Below are 21970 nucleotides of genomic sequence, written 5' to 3'. Positions count from 1 at the left end.
ACTGAACAAATGTTGATCAGTTTGAGGAGTACAGTCTACAGTTTAATTTATTGCTCCTGTTACAGGAAACACCTGGTATATTATCCGAAACATGCTAACTATAGAGTACAATCATTGACATTATCTAAGGACGGGCCTTATGGATACTTAGAATGGTGCTAGTTCAGTGGTGTCACTCGCAAATTCGAGCCAATCGTGCAGTCTAACGCAACTAGTTGCGGCCAATCGCGCGCGTGATGCGAACTCATCAACCAATCACGTTGTCGCGTTAGACTGCACGATTGGCTCGAATTCGTGTGCGTGACACCGCTGTACTGGCCCCATTCTTATTGCCCGTAAGACCCGTCCATAGATATATGTCAATTCAAAAGGAATAAAGAAAGGAAGGAATTCAGCAGTGGCAGCATGGTTCCATTTTTATCGCTTGTCACTATGCCTGTCATTTTCAGGCTTACATACTTGTTAGAACGTGACAGGCATGTTGACAAATGATAAAGAGCCGACCATCTTAGGCCTACAGTAGGGCTAAGATGGTCGGCTCTTTATCATTTGTCACCATGCCTGTCACGTTCTAACAAGTATGTATGTGCGAAAGTGACGCATGACATGACGGGTGATAAAAATGCGACGTCGATACTGCTGCTGGGCTATAAACGCGAAAATCGAAGTTCGTCAATTGCGGGCATTTTTCTCTGTCACTCTAATTACGTGTTAGTGAGAGTAAAAGAGAAAGATCCCCGCAATTTGCGAATTTCGTTTGTCGTGGTAGCCCCCCAGTTGATCGACCGATTACCGCAATGTAACGAAATTCGCATGCAACTGTACCGTCTAAATGGGGCTTAGAGTTAGACCTAGCTAAGCTGGCAACGATTAAGATAGCCCAGACTCTGCAGTGTTATTTAAACCTCATAATTTTATTGAAGTTTGACGTTTATAATAACACTTGCACAGTCTGGTATATCAAAATAGCTGCCAACTTAGCTTGGTCTAACTCTATTTTCTAACCGAAACTTCAGTATTTTGTAGATTTTTACCTAATTGTGATATGACAATAAATTATATTTATAATAATGGAGTTTTTTTTTTTTTTTAACATTATTAACGTGTGAGATTCACTTGTTTGGTCGAATGTGTCGCGTTTTACTAAATATTAAGCTTGCATCTTTCATGATATCATTGATTCATTGACCGAGCGTTAATGAGTCTCAGTTTCAGAATAGACATTAATGCTTTCGTATGTAGGTATGGAAGTTCTCTGCAATTCTCGTGAGCAGCTTCGGCACTTAGAATTTTTGTCGTTTAATTTTTTTGAAAATTTTCAAAATTGTGAACATTTGGGATAAAGGAAAATTTTGGAAAAGAGCTGATACTCTTCAAACAGCTGGATTTTTATTGAACATAGCTAAGAACCACCACAAGGAAACTTGCTTTGACGTAAAAAAAACCGTTTGAACGCTACGATGGCACAGACAGACATTAAAAATTGGGTTATAAATAGTGGTACCTACCAATCAAACAAGTTAGGTCCACATTCGAAGCCAATTTTTGTACAGATAAATTTTGACCAAAAATTAAATGCTGATTATATTGGGTCGTGCATTATTTAGCAGTGCATTAAATAATTTAAAAAAGTGGCTGTCTGTCATCTAATCTGTCATCTGTCACGGCTAGTGTCGCCAGGCGTGCGATAACTATCGTACATGGACGATAATTTGGGCCCCGTTATGATGTACGTTCCAAAGAGCATTATCGTTCGCAAAAGTACTATAATTCGAGCCCTTAGACGATACGAACTAAAAAGTCTAGTATTTCCTCAGAAATAGGCTAAAATGAGCACCTTTTGGGTGTTTGGCTCCTTGGTGTAAGTCAAAAATGTTGAAATTTAATGCCTTATGGCATTGAGTTCGCCTTTTGAACAGTGTGTTTTCTAATTTGCAAGGAAAATTAAGTAAATAAATTTCCTAACAAACCATTTTGGATCTGTCACAAAAATACACAAATGTAAAACTGATTTTTGCGCAAATTAGTCGAAAAATAAGTTTTTTTTTAAATATATATTAGAAATTTAAGGTTATTTTTCAAGAGCTTTTTGGGGTACTGCTTTTTTAATAGGCGTACGATAATTTTTTCAACGTTACGATACTAATATGAGACTCATATACGATAATTTTCTTCCGCTCAGCTGGCAACATTGATCACCGCGAAACCAACCAACACAAAACATTATGATTGGATTGATTGGCAATAAACACTAAGCCATATTAAAAAAAAAAAAAACATTATGATTTAGACGTATCTACTTCTTCGTGTATTATTTTAATCTATTTTAAGTTATGAACATTAAACATGCGTTAAAATGGAGGAGAAAAACAATAGATTATGTGTAATATGTGATCAATATTTGGACATTGGCGTAGTCGTTGTAAAAGAGAGGGGACTATTAAAATTCATCGAATCGAGCATCGCAAGGGGTGATGGAAAACAAGACTATTTTAAAAACCGCACCGAAATAAAAATACACAAAAACTGCCGAAACTCATACAATAATCAAAAGTGTATTGATGCTGCAATAAAAAGGAACAAAAAGGTATCAGAAAATAGATCTGAATCAACCGAATTCGACTTTCAAAATAAGTGTTTGTTTTGTGATAAGGATGCATCAATATTATTTGAAGAACAGCAAGCGAGATATCCTGAGTCCAACCGAGTTGCGGTAGGACAAGTCGAGACATTCGAAACTCAAAATGCAATACTTCAGGCATGCACAATAAATGCTGATTATTGGAGTCAACTAGTAAGTACTACATTAACATTACATTATAATCAATGCCGGATTTAGAGGTCTGGAATCCTCGGGCAATAAAGGAGTGGAGGCCCCCTGGCCCTAAATAATTTTCCAAATAAAATGGTAAATTTTCCGAAGCTCTATTGTGGGGGCCCCTATTTTGTGAAGGCCCCAGGGCTGTAACCCCGGTTGCCCTCCCCTAAATCCAGCCCTGATTATAATTGTCACAAACACGTAATCTTATGAAAAGTCATACACAACAGGAGCAAATATCTAGGGAATCCATGCAGACTGAAGGAGGCAGTTAGCAACCTGAAGCCTGCTAGGTTTCGTGGAGGAGCTGGGGTGGTTAGAGTAGCGCTACCTCGTTTCACGCAGAATAGGCACAATGGAAGTCTATTTGCGGAAAATGCTTAGCAAAACTAACTTACTAACACAACGCTAACGGCAGCCATTTGAACTAATTTTACTCCACAAGATTTAACATAGAAAATTCCATAAAAGCTACCTGCTGAGCTGGACCTTTGCTAAGAATCTACAACTATTTTGCCTGTTTTGTATGAAATTTTGCCAGACTATACTCGTGTATTTCTATGAAAAAAAAAGCAAGTGTACCAAAATATACAAATACAAAATACAATACAAAATTTATTTCGTTACCAGGCATAGGTCAAATATAGGATAAAACACGAGTAGGTTTCACTTACAAATATTACAATTTGGATTAGCAGTAGCCCTCACACTAGGTCAAGCCTGTGTCGTGAGGAGGTTTATCAATAAGATGATGTGAACTATACAGATAAAATAAGAGTACAAATATTAATGAGCTTATCTAAATTAAACTACTTTTTAAAACTAACAAACAATCTAACTTATTATTTTAAACTCAAGCTGTGCGAGCATGAGAGTGAATGTGTGTGTGTGTGCATATGTTTGTGTGAAAAAGAGATGTGGTGTTTACTGTAAAGGTTTCAATGTATCTTCTGTTGCCTGATACGAGAGAGAGATTAACCACCTACAAACAATGGTCTGAAATTCTTTGACTGTCATATCTTGCACATTGAAGAGTTTTGATATGTGGTTATAAATATTCTTTTTTTTTACAGGTTCTTTTACGGATTGGTCAATTAAATATTTTAGAAAAAAATGCTAGATACCACTATGATTGCTACAATATATTTTGTCACGCTCTTCAAGCACCTGGACTTGAGCAAGGCCACCATGAGTCAGAAAGCAATGAAGTTGCCATGGATCAAGGTAATGAGAATGACTGTCAATATTCTTTCTTACAAACTAGCTCCTGACCGCAACCTCATCTAAAAGTGCGCTTTATTCTTAAACAGTAGTTATATCTTATGATAACTGTTGAGGATTTGTCCGAGTTTCCTTTGTAGAGTGAGTATTCATATTCTTTGTTGCAACTAGTTGCGCTAGACTGCATGTTTGGCTTGTATTCATGAGTGGCACTGCTGAACTAGCACCATTCTTGTGCCCGTAAGGCCCATCCTCAGACATATGTCAATGTTATCTCCATATTATGTCTCATCTAAATTGATTCAACAATTATGTATGAATGTACACTCAATTTCAATCTATTTTGACCTTACAAAAACTTTTCAACATTTCTGTTGTTTCATTGTTTTTCAAAACAAAACAAAGTCACCCTAATCTACTATACAACAAGGTTCAAATTAAAAACAGGGAAACTATTTATGGTGAGACTTACGAGGTTATTCCCTTTTTTAATTGCTAGTCCTTGTGCCCTGAGTAGAATAACCCCAAAAAAGGTTTTTCGAAAAAAGGAAATGGTACACTTTTTACAAGCTTTTATTTAGTTTCAAATAAGAAATAAAAAATATCTCTGGTCAAAACTGGATGTGAATAGCTCAAGATAGAGATGAGTGGAAAACTCTGGAGGAGGCCGTCACCTGTGAAGGGTTCTTGCTACATATTAAAATTCATTTTGAAATAGTTTTGGAGCTGCCATTGGGAAGCTATAAGTAATTAAGTTTGCTTATAGTTTTTTGATGTTGGTTCTAAAATTATTTTAACTTAACTCTAAACAACAATGTTAAAATGTTAAAATTTCGCAAGAAATAAAAGGCTATTTTATTTTATTTTTATTTATTTATTTATTTAGTTTCACCTGCCCCATTGTTTGTCTGTCTGCAATTAAATATTGCAAGTTAAATTTGACCTACCACCCTCCCACCTCCTGATTTCTAAATTTGCATACATAATGTAAGCTACGTAACTTACATTATTCGTCATTGTCACACGACAATGCAATATTATGGTAACAATCAAGCTGATCTGACGATGGCCACAGGAGGTGGCCATAGGAACTCTGTGATAAAACAACGCAACCTAATTGTGTTTGGAAGTTTTTGAACTGTCTCGATAAGTATTATAGTTGCTCGTGGAAAGAAAAGTGCAGTCAGCAATAAAAGCTGGTATCAAAAATTTATTTCTTGACACTAAACTTACACAGTATTATTGAAAATGCCCACCGAGTTTCTTGCCGGCCCAGATTAGGATACCTTCCTACAATTTAGGAGGGATTTAAATCATCTTGGGTCAGAGGTGTAAGGTTAGAGCCGGCGTAGCTTTATTTGACGTTCATAGGCGCATTGTATTTATTTATTTAATCATTATTGCACAAAAGAAAAACAATCTCATAGTACAAAAGGCGGACTTAATGCCATGAGGCATTCTCTACCAGTAATATACCTACTTGATAAATAAACTATTTTTATCTTTATTCCTTAATCAGACTTGAATATGACGGAGTCATCGGACCACTCCATTAAGATGGAGCCTGATGATCCTGATGAGGTGAACGTAGAGTTGGAGCATCCTGTCAAGCAGGAACCTGATCCGGAGGCCCCGCAGAATACACTCAATGGTATGTTGGAAAATTTTACTAAAAACTTAGTTAAATTCATTTAGCTGAAATTTGGTATACTTTTGGAAAGATAAAGATAAAGATAAAGATATATTTATTTGCATAAATGTAGTGATGAACATAGGTGGACAGTAATTTGAAATGCGTACATTTTACTTGAAGAAGCATGCAAATTTTTCTTATTAGCTAGGTACTATAACTAAATAGGTATATACAAATTTAAGCTGTAGGTAAGTTATACAATAATAATATCATCATAATACACATACATGGTTTCAGCAAGGTCACATACAAGCCAGTAGGCAGTAAAAATTTTACTGGCAAGGAGACCAAAGGCGTTGCCAGGGGCTGGCAATGGCAATACTAGGGGGTTTCTCAAGGAGTCAGCTGCCTCCCCCTAGAGCAGTGGCTCTCAAACTTTTTTGGTGACGGAATCCTTTTTGGAAAGCGAAATATTTGATGGAGCTCCAAATTTAAAAATTAACAATCATGTTACAATGCAACGTCGCGTCAAATGTTGTCTCGCGTTCGTCACTGTAGAACTGTGGACCAGACATACCTATTAGATAAGAGTTGGTTTTTATTTTTTTCTTACTATACAGTGGAGCCCCCACAGAGCCTTTGCGGCCCTAAGGCTCCGCGGAGCACACTTTGAGAATGATTGCCCTAGAGTATAAAATTTGTACCTATTTAAGTACAAAGGGCAGGGGGAGGCGATACATTTGTATGCCCCCCCCCCCTCCCTTCCCCTCTTTGCCTACAGGCACTGAAAGTCATGGAATGTCACCAATGTAGGTAAAGAAGAAGAAATATATTTACAATTGTAAAAAAAAATAGTAGACGCGACTATTGAAAGGAAGCAAAGTTGGAAAAAAAAGTTTATAACAAATTAATTGAACAAAAATAAATAATACTTAAATACCTTACCTAAAATATGGCAAGGTTAATAAAAACATTGCATATGCCTGACCTTAATCAGTTTCATTGTTTTAGTTTCAGACCCTTTAAGAACTTCTGATTCTTCGAAACCAGAACCAGTAACACCATTAAGAAACCAGGTACAAACTATGCATTTGGGTATCGTTGGATAGGTCTTTCAAAACGAGTCAGGTTCTTCAACAATCATTTTTAGGGTTCCGTAGCCAAATGGCATAAAACGGAACCCTTATACTTTCGCCATGTCCGTCTGTCTGTCTGTTTGTCTGTCTGTCTGTCTGTCTGTCCGAGGCTTTGCTCCGTGGTCGTTAGTGCTAGAAAGCTGAAATTTGGCATGGATATATAAATCAATAAAGCCGACAAAGTCGTACAATAAAATCTAAAATTTTTTTTTTTTTGGAGGGTACCTCCCCTACACGTAAAGTGGGGGTGAATTTTTTTTTTCGTTTCAACCCTATAGTGTGGGGTATCGTTAGAAAGGTCTTTCAAAACTAATAGGGGTTTTCAAGAAACATTTTTTGATAAAGTGAATATATTCGGAGATAATCGCTCCGAAAGAAAAAAAAATGTGTCCCCCCCCTCTAACTTTTGAACCATAGGTCCAAAAAATATGAAAAAAATCGTGAAAGTAGAGCTTAAGAAAGACATTAAATGAAAACTATAGCGGACATGATCAGTTTAGCTGTTTTTGAGTTATCGCAAAAAGTTTTCCCTTCATAGTAAAAAGACTTATTTTAATTAGGTACTGATTATGCAAATTTGCCTATTTGTTTAACTCAGGTGAAAGGTACCGTTTCATCCCTTGGTTAACAATTTACTATACTTTAAGCTCCAGTTTAGCTTATTGTGACGGAAGAGTAACTACGGAACCCTACACTGAGCGTGGCCCGACATGCTCTTGGCCGGTTATTTGATAAAATCAAAAATATTATATTTTAATTCACAATTAGGGGTCATCCATTAATTACACACGATTTTCTAGGTTTTTAACCCCCCCCCCCCCCCTCCTTGTCACACATGGTCACATTTAGCAAACCCCTCCCCCCTCGTGTGACGTCACATTTTTGGCAATTTTGTTTTCAACGAAATCGGCAAATAGAATTAATATTTTATCAAAATATTTTTGATTAAAGAAATATTAGAAATTTTATAACCCAAAACTGATTAGGAAAGAAAATTTAAACGAATAAAAACAATATCGTTCCAATAAGTTCTTATTTAACTGTGCAGTGAATAAAAATCTTTAAATAAATCTTCGGTTACTGATGCTTAAATTAAAGTGACGTCACAAAGTTTGTGACTCCTCCCTCCCCTTTGTCACATTTTCTTGACCCCCTTTTTGGACCCGGGTATGTCCTTAAACTACGACCACAAGAGAGGTATGGGCATTGTGAATGTCATCTCGCTCTGGTGGTAGGGCACAGCACAGCGGATGTCATTCCAGATCTAGAGCAGAGCCCAACTGGGGAAGTACCTCCACCTTACAGAAAATCGCAGCCAAATAACACTAGACCCTACTCATAGTGTTGTGTTCCTACCGGTGAGTAAGGTTGCCAGAGCTCAACGAGGGTGGGAGGGGGTTAGGGTCGGCAACGCGCATGTAACTCCTCTGGAGTTGCAGGCGTACATAGGCTGCGGATACTGCTTACCATCAGGCAGGCCGTATGCTTGATTGCCACCGACGTAGTATAAAAAAAAAACCCCTCCCTCCCCCTAAACGTGTGATGTAATTAATGGATGACCCCTTATGCTTATTAAACACTTAAACTACAACTTCAAATAAAATCACGAATACAAAGAATGTAATAAAACGGCTGTTGTGTGCTTCATCTTGTAAGAAATATTTTACGAAATGACCTTATTCCAGGTGTGTCGTATATGCAACTGCGCCCTAACCCAGGACATAACCATAGTCAAATACAAGGGCTACCTGACCCTCCAGCGCTCGAGCGAACTGCGCCAGGACGGCAGGTTCCCTCCGGGCACGGAGCACGAGCTGATCGAAGTGCCACTGCATACTGCGTGCAGGAAGAAGTACAGTCGGGAGGGATCGATTAGGAAGAGCATCTGTATGAGGGTGCAGAGAGAGATGGATGCGAACGCGCCTACGCTTGACGGTAATAAGGTGAGGAGATTAACACAGGCTTAGAGGAATTATCACATTCATGAATGACTCAATTTCTAATTTCCAAAATGACTACTTTACAAATTTTTAGAGCTGACTAGTTTCCCAAAAATATAAATACAAGGTGGCCAAAAACTATGTGCATTCCCGTTGCCAGGGAGGTTTTGGGATTATACTGAGTAACTTTTACTATGGGACCAACTCCGAAATCGCGAATTTTTTTTTTACCCTCCCTTAGAAAATGGACCAGCTAAAATGTATGAAACAGCCAGAAATTTTTTATGCGATTTCGGGGTTGGTCCCATAATAAAAGTTGCTCAGTATAAGCCCAGTAACTTCCCTGGCACCGGGAATGCACATATTTTTTAGGTAACTTCCCTGGCACCGGGAATGCACATATTTTTTAGCCACCTTGTATATAAACTCAAAGAAAAAAATATATACTTTTTTATAATAATAAGTTTCTTTAAGTTACTTCACATATCTCGAAAATGACTTCTTTCTCAAAATGACTACTATTTTCTTAAATGACTACTTTCCATAAATTATATATAATGCTTACCAAAACTTCAAGCGTCATTGACAAGATAGAGAAATACGAAGGATACTCTTTATTCTTTATTCTTTCTTTATTCTTTATTGTATTGCAGTCATGCTCATTATACATTAGGTGTTACAGTTTGAAGATGGTAGGTACATGACACCCTGTAAGGGCACTCAATATTTCTTATGTCTAGGTATTTAATACTTATGGCAACGAGATCTATATTTATAACGTTAAATTTTATCGACGTTTATGCAATATAAGATATAAAATGTCAAGTTCGTTTATGAAATTAATAAATAAATAAATTAATTAATTAATTAAATAATGATGGTAAATACTAAATGTAATGAGTATTTTATTAATATATTAAAATAATAAGCAACATGGTTAATATTAATTAACTACAGCGTGATTTTAGATATTGCATGAATGTCGATGAATACTTACAAAACAATACTATTATAATAAAATTTATTTATTTAATGGCAAGTACATAGCATTATTCCAGTGTTTGGTCATTTAGAAATTCGTCTATTGTATAGTATGCTTTCTCTAAAAGGAGCTTTTTAAGAATATTTTTAAATTTAAGGTCATTCGGTTCTCGTTTTATACTGTCGGGGAGTTTATTTGTAATTTGAATACATTGGTAATAGGGCCCCTTTCTGCACATAGCCAACTTGGTATTTGGTACGGCTAGCTGATTTTTAGACCTACTATTAGTTTTGCATACTTCTCCTTTGGTTTTAAACAATTTCGAATGGTTTCTTACAAAAAGTGCAGATTCCAGTATATATATACATGGTAACGTAAGTAATCTATGTTTTACGAAATGCGGACGACAGCTGTTTGGTATTCGTGTGTTTGTCAGAATACGGACGCATTTCTTTTGCATTATAAACAAATCATTGGCGTCAGTACTAGAGCACCACAAAACCACACCATAGCGGAGCCACGCATACGCATATGCATAATATGCTGTTAGGGCAGTTTCAAAACTTGTGTTTCTTTTTAGAATATTTAGCGCATAGACAAACCGTGATAGTTTAGTTTTTACATTTTGAATATGGCTTTTCCAGTTAACACTAGTATCTACTGTTATCCCTAAGAGTTTGAACTCACTAACTTCTTCAATAGACTGTCCATTTATTTCCAGTTTAATATCCAAGGGTTGTTTCTGAATTGGTTTAAATTGGATGATTTTTGTTTTATTAAGATTTATCTGTAAGTTGTGGTCTGTAAGCCAATTTGTGACATCTTCAAGAGTTTTCTGTAGGCGGTCGGTACATTCCTTGCTACTTGTAGTATTTAACAGCAGTGAGACGTCATCGGCAAACATAATACATGTTGTATCTATTGTTTTCGGCAGGTCATTAATATACGCAATAAATAACAGACAAGAAATTACTGATCCTTGAGGGACAGAACAAGTAGTTGGACGCATTTCTGATTTTATAGCCCTAACTTCGTTCGATTCTCTGTGGTAATGCTCGATCTGCACTTGTTGGTACCGGTTATGCAAGTACGATTTTATCCACTTATAAGCTGTACCCCTGATTCCCATAGCGTATAATTTTTTAAGCAGGATGGGGTGGGACACCCTATCGTATGCCTTGGACATATCCAATAGTAGCCCTACTGCGTATTGTTTTTTATCTATTATATTTAAAGCTGATTGTATAAATGTGTACACAGCCAAGACTGTAGAACGTTTATTTCTGAATCCGTATTGATTGGTGTCTAATAAATTGTATTTTTCAAAAAAAGAATAAATACGATTTGACATTGTTTTTTCATATATTTTCGAGAGGACCGGGAGCAAGGATATAGGTCTGTACTGACTTACTTCATACTTATCGCCACCCGGTTTCAAAACTGGGTTTATTGTAGATATTTTAAGAGCGTCCGGAAAGGTTCCTTCATCATAGGATTGATTTACCAGCCAAGATATCGGAGTGGTTAGTTCTGAAGCGCAAAGTTTAATTAATGCCGGCGGGATTTCGTCTGTGCCGTAGCTTTTTTTATTTTTCATGTTTTTTATAATATGGTATATTTCACGAGCGGTAGTATGTATTATAAATATGGAATTTAGCGCGGAGGTAACAGACGAGCGCTCGAGCAGCGGGTCGGGGCGCGCGGTTGGCATGGCCGATGCGGTCGGCGCGTGCGCTGGCGGTGGCGACAATGACTCACCCACGGCTGCGAAGTGCTCATTGAATGCATCTGCTATTTTCTTGGGCGATTCTAAAATGTTACTCCCGAGTTTTAAAGTTATGTTTTTGTTTAATTCTTTGGTATTTCTGTTTGTAACGCGCTTTATGATAGTCCACATTGACTTTGTTTTGTTCTTTGATTTTTCCATATACTTAACGTATGAATTCTTTTTCGATTGGTGTATACATTTTTTTAAAATTTTCTCGTATTTTCTATAATATTTATTGATAATGTCATTTTTTGATTTATTAACGAAAATTTTTAGGAGCCGTTTATTTTTGCATGATTTTTTTAATCCTTTTGTTACCCACGTGTTTGAATTTTTATAGAATGGTTGTAATTTTATTTTAGTTTTAGGTATATATATATTTAAATATTCTTTTATTTTACCTATGAATGCATTGTAATTTGTATTAGTGTCGTTATTTTCAGTTATTATTTTAGCCCACTCAATGTCATTTAGAGAATTTTTGAATTTCAACATATTAGTTTCACTAAAGATTCTACCCCAAGTAAACCATTGATCTTGTCCGTTTTTTGTTTTTGTCTTTGCACTATTACTTATAATTTCATACAATAGGCCCTTATGATCCGATATGCCTTGGTCTTTTACATCGATATTATAGTTTGTCATGTTGGTAAAGATCAAATCTATACAAGTACTTGTATTATTTACTTCTCGAGTTGGTTTATTTATTATTTGTCTAAGGTTATAGCACATCATAATATCTATAAGTTTTTTTGAATACATGTTATTTAATTTTACATTAATGTTGAAATCACCAGTTATAATTATATTTTTATTTTGTTCAATACATCGAATTTTATTTAATAATTTATCAAGGCAATAGAAAAATGTGTCTATTTCGCGATCGGGTCTATAAATACAAACTAATATAATTTTTTCTTCTGGGATCTCTATTCCACAGCATTCCACAATATATTCTTGAGATAAATCTGCGATATCTGGCCGTTCTTTATACTTGATGTGTTTTTGTAACAGAATCGCCACCCCGCCTCCTTGTCTGTGTTTACGATAGTAAGCTGCCGCGTAGTTGTATCCGCTGATTTGGATTAAATCTTTTTGTGATTCAGAAATCCATGTTTCGGACAGGCAAGCTGCATGAATATTGTTGCTATTTATAAATAAATCTAATATATGACTTTTATTTTTTATGCTTTGCATATTTTGGACATATATTAAAAATTTATTCTCGAAAGGAATGGGGTTCTGCTTGGTTGATTGGGTTTTTTTCCGTCGGTTCAGATGTGTTATGTGAGCTAGCGCGGGCTATTGCGTTTTCTTCCGTCGGTATTGTGTACTCATATCCATTTACAAACACTTTATTATTCTTAATGAATGGATTGAGTCCGCTCTTTCTTGCATGTGCCAAGGTGTCCTTCAAGAGTTTTCTTTGGTTTAATGCTGACGCGTCCATGAATTCTGATACTGCTAACCCAGTGTTTTTGAAAGCATATTTATTATCTAGTATGTATCTTCTCATCCTTTTACTAAGTAATTCTATCTTTAGGGGCCTGCGGTAGCCACGTTTTCCAATGCGGTTTATTTTTTCGATAAATCCGTTTGTGTCTGTGCCTAATATGTCGTAAAAAATGCTACTAACGCGTCCAATGATGTTGTATTCGTTTTCGTCGTGGAATTCGTTTAACCCATAAAGAACGATGCAGTTTTCGTGGCGAGCATCTTCGGTGTTTGGTTGGATTTTTTCTGTAATTCTTTTATTTAGTTGTTCTAGATCTGCACGTAGTTTTGCATTTTCAGCCTCAAGATTTTTTATATTTTTGTTTATGTTTTTTATATTTTGCTCTAGTTTGTTTTTTTCTTGAAACAAGTTTGCCGAATTGCTCGATATACTTTGCTCCAAGCTGGTAATTTTTGCATTAAACTCGAGAACCAACGCTTGTTTGATATTATTCGTAACGGAGTGTATCAATCGCTGTTCCATTGCTACCAACTCAGTTTTTATTAATTGACTGAATTTATTATACGAAATGAGCTCTAAATTTTGCGATGGTGACATTATTTTAGTATCGCCCATCATGTTTGTGATGTTGCTGTCATCATAAGACATATTGGTATCCTCTAGGGCGGCTTGTTCAAGCTGTCTCCTAGCAGCCGGCGATGCCGGGGTGTCGTCGTTTCGCGGGCGGCGCGTGACTAATTCACACGAAGGGCATTTCCAATTTACTTGCAATTCGCTTTGGTGCTCTCTAAAAAATGCAGATGTGTAATTTGCGCATGTATAATGATAGCATCCTTGACAAAGACTACAAAATAGTCGCTCCGTTCTGTCTGTTTCACGTTCACAACCTAAACAAATCATATTGATGCTTTATTCGAATTTAGTTGCACTTTATTGTTGAAGGCGTAAGGTCCAAAATAGAATGCCCAGTGGCAGTGTTAATAATTGCGCCGCGCGGTAGATAAGATTCCTCTGCCTTGGGCACAAGTGTTTTTATTATAACTTACTATTTCGTGATCGGATTTAAACACTATAACACAGCACACGTTCTTAACGTTTTACACACACATATATATATCACGAGCACATAGGTTGTTTCTAGATATTTGGATTTTTAACTCGCAGCGTAAGTAAAACAAGTCTTGTTTATCGCACACATTAAAAAATAAACAGTTACAAAAACACACTATTGACTAAAATAGAGTTATTTTTCATCCAGTTCGACTATTTAACGCAATGCTTTTTCTGCGGCGGCGACGCGTCCGAAACGTTCGCCCGGCAGGTGCTCAAGCAGCCGGCCTCCAAACGGCAGAACTACGTGGCCAGGGTCAGCCACTCGCACGTGGCGGACAATCTGTACTGGACCTCGCTGGATTACCCGGACTCCGAGGTTGGCGAGGTGAGTAAAGTTCGTGCTGTGAGTACCTAGACAACGATATTTATATAAATAAATAAATAATAAATTCAGCCTATACACGTCCCACTGCTGGGCACAGGCCTCCTCTCATGCGTGAGAGGGCTCGGGCTATAGTCCCCACGCTAGCCCAATGCGGATTGGTGACTTCACATACACCTTTAAATTTCTTCACAGATGTATGCAGATTTCCTCACGATGTTTTCCTTCACCGAAAAGCTAGTAGTAAATATCAAATGATATTTCGTACATAAGTCCTGAAAAACTCATTGGTACGAGCCAGGATTTGAACCCGCGACCTCCGGATTGAAAGTCGGACGTCATATCCACACGGCCCCCACCGCTTATATAATAATATTTATATAATATATAAAGCCCTATACGTGAGAATAACAGCGCCCTCATGACAATGATCATATATTTCTGGTTGGGCTTTACAAACGATTAATAATTCATAGCTTTATGATGTGTATGTAATGTATAAAAACATTTTTTTAGTTGGCCCGTTATAGTTGCTGTTATCTGGAGGTACATGCGTACATAGGCTACGGAGACTGCTTACCATCAGGCGGGCCGTATGCTTGTTTGCCACCGACGTAGTATATAAAAAAAAGTGTCCCACTGCTGGGCGAAGATCACTCCCCATGATCTCCACAGCTCCCGTTAGTGTGTTATTTCTGAAATCAGTTACTGATGAAAGTGTCTAAGAAGTATTGCCAATCGCACTCATACTTTGGCCATTGTAAGAGATGTAACCATGCGGTGGAACGAGATAACAATGACTCTTAGATTGGCGAAAGTTTGCTCGTCATGTGCAGTAGAGGAATTTGAAGGTCTGTGACTTTTCGATTCTGTAGTGTGCACCATGTATGATGACACGCACTCTCTCATATGTACAGTCAGCATCAAAAGTAGCGGATGAAACAACGCGCCAAAAGTATCTGATATTCCGGATAACTTTTCCAAATATAGATAAATTGTAAAAATTCGCGCTCAAAAGTATATCTTTTACAGTCTTAGTTGTTCTATATTAAATACATCACTTTTTGTTAAGCTGTTACAGAATGGTAGAAATTTATGAAACGTTATTTGATCCCCTACTTTTGATGCTGACTGTACCCTAGCCTGGCTGACTCGTCCTCCTGGTAGGATCTCCATGTGAAGTTTGGCGTTAATGACACAACCGACAGGTTGTGAGTAAGGATTTATATATATATATATATATAAGGCTACGCTTAGAGAGTGTAAGTGTGTTGTAATTCCGTGACTGTACCACGGCCTTATAACGCATGATCAAATATTATTAGCCCCCTTAGAGTAATGCATAAAAATTATTCCAGTTCCGGAAGAGAATAAAAGACAAGGATTTGGTCGCCCTCCGCGCCCGCTACCACCTGCACTGCTCCACCAGGTTCCGCTTCCCGCGGCGGCCGCGCGGCGCCGGCGCCGGCGCCGGGCGCGGCCGGCCGCCCGACGAGGACCTGCGCGCGGAATTCGAATCCATCTACAACCACATACACGACAATTGGGAAGACTCCCAGTTCGACCTTTCCGACTTCAACTTTACCGGTTCCCTTAGGACTTTTGTCCAAAAAATTGAAGATCGTTACGGTGGCGTTTTGAAGAGCAAGAATAATTTCGTCGTCGTACCGCCCGCTCAAGAAATATTGAAAGAAAAATGGCACGAGGAGAAGCTTGAAGATGAAAGAAGCGAGCGATTGAGAATAGTTAGAACGGCTGCAAATATAATCTTAGAAGATATCAGATCTATCCTCTTTGATACAAATAACTATCCGCCTCCATCTTCGTTCTTGGACGAAGTTAACTCCGTGATACCAGAAACTCTGAAGACTTTTGTAGAAACCGTCGTCACGAAGTATCAAAAGAATCCAGAGCCTTTAAAGAGTACTGTGACGGCTTTAAGTCATTCTATAATGACGGCAGCGAGGCCGAGGACTTTCAAAAGCCCTCTACTTTTAGGGATCGGCAGTTTAATACATCAGAAATATGCCTCGAAGAGTTTAATAGATCTGTTATCGTCTGTAGGGTTTTGTGCTTCGTATAAAGATGTGCGTCAGTTAGAAGTAGCAATGGCTTCCAAAAGTGTCTCACAGTCTCGTCCAGAGTTTACCCAGTTCGTTTTTGATAGTGTTCAAAGTGATAAAGGACCTTTGCTTGTGGGCGTTCAGTGTAACACACCAAAAACCAAAGATACACCTATAAAACTACAAGAGAATATTTCTGATTTCAGCAAGGTTAAATATAAAGCAACATTGAAGAAATACCGCCCCAAGTCTAACCTTATGAATGTTCTAATAGAAGACCATAGAGATGACACGGCGATACTCCCAACTAGAGGTGATGCTCTATGGTTGTTTGGGAAGAGCGAACCGTCTCTCAACATGCCTGGATGGGAAAATTTCATTAGCAAAATGCCAACAGAAAAAGAACACCAAATATCAGAAATTCGTCCTTTACCAGTGATAGAAACCCCGCCGTCAAGAGACGCCATTTATACAGCACTTAAAGAAGCTCAGAAGAAAACTAAAGGAACATGTTTAGTGACGTTCGATCAACCGATGTACCAATTAGCTCAGAAAATAGTTACAAATCCCAGTAGTTTAATGCTCGATGTTGTTTTGAAATTGGGGGGTTTTGATTTGATAAAATCGTTTCTTGGTGTTATAGGGTTTATCATGTCTGGGAGTGGATTGAAAGAGTTGTGGTGCAGTATTTACGCTCCAGAACATATTGAGAAAATGATGACAGGACATGCTTTCCCTCGCGCTGTGAGAGCACATTTTTTGACACGCTCAGCTCTTTTCAATATTATAACTAAAGATTTCGACTTGACAACTGAAGAGAGATTGGAAATTGAAGGGATTTTAGAAGGACACTACATGCCAGAATATGAAAACGAGAAAAATTATCAGGAACCACTGGCGATAACTCTGGAGCTGCTAGAAAAGCGAGGCCCGACTGCCCAACTGTGGGTCCAATACTTCCGTATGACAACCCTCGTCGCTCAGTTCATAGAGGCTGAAAGGGCTGCCAATTGGGATCTTCATCTGTCATCAATAAAAAAGATGCTACCATATTTCCACGCTGCTGGATACTTTGAGTACGCAAAATCGTGTAGCTTGTATATACAAGACATGAAAGGGCTTGAAACAAAGATGAACGAGGAGGAGTTTGAGAAATTTACGAAAAAAGGATATTTTGCTGTCAGATGGACAGGGAATTTTGAATGGCCTGACAGAGCAGTGGAAAAGACTATGACATTGTTGAAGAGGCCTGGAGGAGTTACGAATGGAACAAAAGTCACTGACGATTTTCTAGCAAACTGGCTTTTTGCATCTCCTCCACTGAGCATAGTATCACAAGTAGTCGAAAATTTCTGCAAACCGTCTGAAATTGAGCCAAATACCATGGATAAACAAGACTCAGCAAAATTGCAGAGTTGGTTTGAAGAACACAACCCCTTTGCTGAAACTGGGAATCTCGTTGCTCTCAGCATGGACACAACAGGAAAGGATCTTAACTGTCACGAGGCCGAAATGGTTGGGAAGCAAATAATGAAAGAAACAATTGGTCAAAAGTATAGAGATGTCCGTTATGAAAGAATTCATTGCGTGCGTCCTCTATCCGTCGACAAATCTATTGAAATCGAGGGCTTACACGTACCTATAGAGCCTGATACTATTTTAAAACGTATTTACAAAACTTCCGAAGAAAAGCTTAAATCTTTCTTTGAATATGAGTTGGCGCCGTATCCTATGTCGTTGTTTGATGACCGAGGGATATCGGAATCGAATAAGTCTTCCTTATTCGATCAGTTTCTTCCAGTGGAAATAACAGATGGGGACAACCGCTTTTATGTATTAGATGGCGAATTCCTCTTGCGCAAAGTTACTTGGAAAGAGGGCGCCACTGTATCAAATATCTCCTGCTCGTATGTCGAATACGTGAAAACGTATTTCAAAAATGTCATTGTCATATTTGGTAGCAACAAAGCATCAGACACTGCAAGGCGTAGCAAAGTCAAGAAAAGTCCAATTGTGGAATTCCAGAAAGATACAGTATTAACGGTTGACAAAGATAACTTTTTTGTCAATGAAAAGAATAAAGACAGATTTATACAGTATCTGATAATCGATTTCACACGCTCCGGTATAAAAATCAAGTTGAATACCAATGATTTACATTCTAATATCGTTCAAACAGCCATCGACAATGCTTCCACGTACGATAAAACGTTTATAGTAAGTGACAACGCAGACTTGCTACTTAAAATGTGTATTATTTCAAACAAAGACAATGTATATTTCATGAAACCTTCAAAAAACCCCACGTACTTCCACGTAGATAGCTTCAGCAGCAACAAAATTAAGCTTAGCATGCTCTTTTTACATGCTGTATCCGGCTCCGATTCAACCTCATCAATTTTCCAACAAGGAAAAACACAGATATACTCAGCGCTGTCCAAAATGCATATGAAAGACATTAAAAACCTTATGACCATTTTCGCAAATCCCACTTCTGATAAAAACGCTATAGCGGACGCAGGGATAAATTTCATTCGACGTCTGTACGACGATCAAAATAACGATGATGACTTAAATATTCTCAGGTATAACAGATTCTCTAAGAGTGTCACTAGAAGTAGATATGATCTGGCATGTATACCGCCTTCCAAAGAAGCAATAAGACAGCATATGTATAGAACTTATCATCAGATACAGAAATGGCTTGGAAATGACTTGCCTCCAACGGAATGGGGATGGAAGTTAGTCTGCAATCACTTAGAACCGATAACATTTTTAGCTGAAGTCGCTCCCAAGGGGTTATTGGAGTTAATTAGTTGTCAATGTGATGGTGTGTGCTCTGTTTACTGTCTTTGCAAGCAAGTAGGTTTGGATTGTTGTGTGCTGTGTATTAATTGTAACGGGAAATCTTGCCATGGATTAGACATGGCTTTAGACTCATCAGAAACGGGTTTTAATGTCCTTTTAAAGTGTGATGCGTATGGGAATCCTATAGATTGCTTTGCGGTTAGTAAAGAGGAGGATGATGATAACGAAAAGGAGCCAGCGGAGTCTGAGTCAGCAACGCCGAGACCGAAACGGGTAAAGAGAGAGGCAAACGGTGAAGAAATGAGAGAACAGGAGCTCGAAGAAGTGTATATACTTGAGGAGCAAGATAGCTAGTAGTAATACAATTATAGTAGGTAGGTATTTGATTACACACACAGCTACATAAGTGCTAAAGGTAATGAATTAACGAATGAGTGAATATGATTGAGTGCACGATCTTGAAGAAACTTTGGTCAAGTTGGCTTTTGAACTTGCTGTTGGTACGGTAAAATTAACACTAATTCCAAAATTCCACCATTAGTTACATGAATAGTTTAGAATAAATTGAAAAGTGGAAAGATTACCAAACAACCAGCCACCAAGACCTCATAGCCAGCAAATTTTCCCACCTATGGAAGGTAGAGTTAAGGAACGCAATCTCCATAGGCAGAACTTATGCAAAAGTGTCCAGTGGTCAGCTATAAATAATAGTTCCAAATCTCCCCAGAGTAGCGCTAGAGTAGCTAAAAACCTAGGCGTTATTGACGGAGTGAAGTGCGGGCTATGATTTGATTTTTTTTTCAAGTATTCAAGGTATATGGAGTACTTTTTGGTATATGGAGATTCCATTCCTTATCTCCACCTTCCGTATTTCCCACCAATGTCAGTGAATAGAATAAGTATGACGTGAGTATGACCATTGGCCGAGGTTTTCGACAGAAGGGTAAGCTCTAAAAGGCGACTCCGGTTGGTTAAATGCTCTAAGTTATGTTCAGAACATTAGTATTAGGGAAAAGTATCAATAATTTTGCCCTCTAGAACCCAATGTCTGCTTTATGTTCATTTGATAGTCAATTACAACTACAAAGGTTGGGGCGGGAGCTCGTGACTAATTTACGCATTGTTAATATTCCAGTTATAGTCTATTTTTTTATCCCGTAGACTAAAGTGACGATTTTTTACGTCTGATAAATAGTTATGTGCTACAACCGGTACTAACCGAAAATAAACTATTGGGAGTTACATGCCTATGTAACACCATTTTGAGGCATTTAGAAAGTTTGGATCCAGGTCTAAACACAATATTTTTAATATTTAAAAGCGATTTTATTGTAAGATTAACAGTCACCTCGAAGCTCATAATGCAATTTTTAAATGTTTGAGTGGATTAGTAGTGAGTAGATTTTATTTATTGTTTACTTCCTGTCATGTAGTGAATAGATTTCATTCATTGTTTATTTTCAATCTAAAACGAATTTAATATTTATCGACAAACCGGAATCAAAGATCAGCACTATGTGTTTCAAGCTGGTCACATTATTTCTACGTTTGACATTTGTGGTTGTCATTTTAGTCTACGAAATAAAATAAAAAACATACTGACTTGAGAAGAATGTAATTTCTTTATTTTATTTTTAGAGTATCATTTAATACCTCATAAGCTAATTTAAGCCCCATTTAGACGGTTTAAGAACTTGCACACAATATTTATCATAGGTATGCAAGTTCTTGAGCTTTAGTCGACCATTCTATACCAGGCTGTACTTTTTCTATTGTATCTTAAGTACCCGCAGGTGTTATATAAGATTAAAATAATAGAAACAAATTGATAAAATGTTTGTTTTATTCATTTATCATACCTATCAGAAATGAGCGATAAACCGAGACAGACGTAGGGTTGCTAAACGTTTAGATTTCCCCTGATATGTCAGGCTTTTGGCTCTAGTGGCTAACGAAATGTTTTAGTATAAGGGATTTAATGGGTCCAGGGAATATTTGGATTTTTAGGGTGATTTCCGTGCTTTTGTCCGGATATTCCATTTTTTCGTGTGGCAACCCGAGACAGCGCGCTTCTTAAATTAATTCCTCACAGTTCTCTGTTATATATCGGGATACATTAGGGGACACATTTCCCGCGACAAGTCTCTCACATTGTCAGATCTGACGTCGGATGTCGAAGGACTCTTGGAGAAAGATAACTGCACTTTTATTTGATTTGTTAGACCTGTACCCCAAAAGCATAAAATTGTTGTAGTAATTCACCGAATCGCATTTCACCTCGATCTCATATTTAATTTTCGCATTGTGTCTCAATAGTTTTCTTTTCTAGTGGCTATAAGTTTTAGTCGCATTTCACCTCGACCGTACATTTAAACATCGCGTTGTGACTCAATCGTTTATTACTTTAGTCGCATTTCACCTCGATATTGTATTGGCGACGTGATTCAACGCAACGTCAACGTCACATAGATAAAATTTTAATGAGTTTGATAGCACTTGAGGCTTAATCCTACAAGTACAAAACGTGTTTAAAAAAAACACTTAATTTTAGTGCAAGCATCAAATTAACGTATCAAGTTAAATCTTCGGTAACATACTACACGAAAAATTAAATACTACAAATTAATTATACTAATGTCAAAGGCTACGGGAAAAAGTGCGTCAAGTAAAAAAATCCAGTGATATCTTTTTCATTCAAGGTGAAATGCGA

The 21970-nt window shown here is 37.5% G+C and overlaps 2 protein-coding genes across 2 annotated transcripts; both read left to right on the top strand.

The window, feature by feature from the left end:
* The first annotated feature begins 2253 nt into the window (after positions 1-2253).
* On the top strand, positions 2254-9007 carry LOC133530635 (uncharacterized). Its single transcript, XM_061868643.1, has 5 exons — positions 2254-2794; positions 3892-4042; positions 5559-5690; positions 6684-6748; positions 8494-9007. Exons 1-5 carry the CDS (start codon positions 2357-2359, stop codon positions 8773-8775), a joined length of 1068 nt encoding a protein of 355 aa, XP_061724627.1. The 5' UTR covers positions 2254-2356; the 3' UTR covers positions 8776-9007.
* A 2369-nt stretch (positions 9008-11376) lies between these two features.
* LOC133530806 (uncharacterized) lies at positions 11377-21094 on the top strand. The gene is made up of 3 exons (XM_061868871.1): positions 11377-11451; positions 14213-14392; positions 15748-21094. The coding sequence occupies exons 1-3, from the start codon at positions 11377-11379 to the stop codon at positions 19612-19614; spliced, it is 4122 nt and encodes a 1373-aa protein (XP_061724855.1). The 3' UTR covers positions 19615-21094.
* The last annotated feature ends 876 nt before the right edge of the window (positions 21095-21970 follow it).

This window comes from Cydia pomonella, chromosome 23 (genome assembly GCF_033807575.1).
Source record: "Cydia pomonella isolate Wapato2018A chromosome 23, ilCydPomo1, whole genome shotgun sequence".
Classification (NCBI taxonomy): domain Eukaryota; kingdom Metazoa; phylum Arthropoda; class Insecta; order Lepidoptera; family Tortricidae; genus Cydia; species Cydia pomonella.
This window is presented reverse-complemented; position numbering and strand designations above follow the sequence as displayed.

Bases quoted from the DNA above. Each gene is read 5' to 3' on its own strand.
- LOC133530806 (XM_061868871.1), top strand. From the start codon at position 11,377: ATGGAATTTAGCGCGGAGGTAACAGACGAGCGCTCGAGCAGCGGGTCG. The intron at 11,452-14,212 runs GTCGGCGCGTGC...TTTTTCATCCAG, and splicing joins CGGTTGGCATGGCCGATGCG to TTCGACTATTTAACGCAATG. The intron at 14,393-15,747 runs GTGAGTAAAGTT...AAATTATTCCAG, and splicing joins CGGACTCCGAGGTTGGCGAG to TTCCGGAAGAGAATAAAAGA.
- LOC133530635 (XM_061868643.1), top strand. From the start codon at position 2,357: ATGGAGGAGAAAAACAATAGATTATGTGTAATATGTGATCAATATTTG. The intron at 2,795-3,891 runs GTAAGTACTACA...TTTTTTTTACAG, and splicing joins CTGATTATTGGAGTCAACTA to GTTCTTTTACGGATTGGTCA. The intron at 6,749-8,493 runs GTACAAACTATG...ACCTTATTCCAG, and splicing joins TAACACCATTAAGAAACCAG to GTGTGTCGTATATGCAACTG.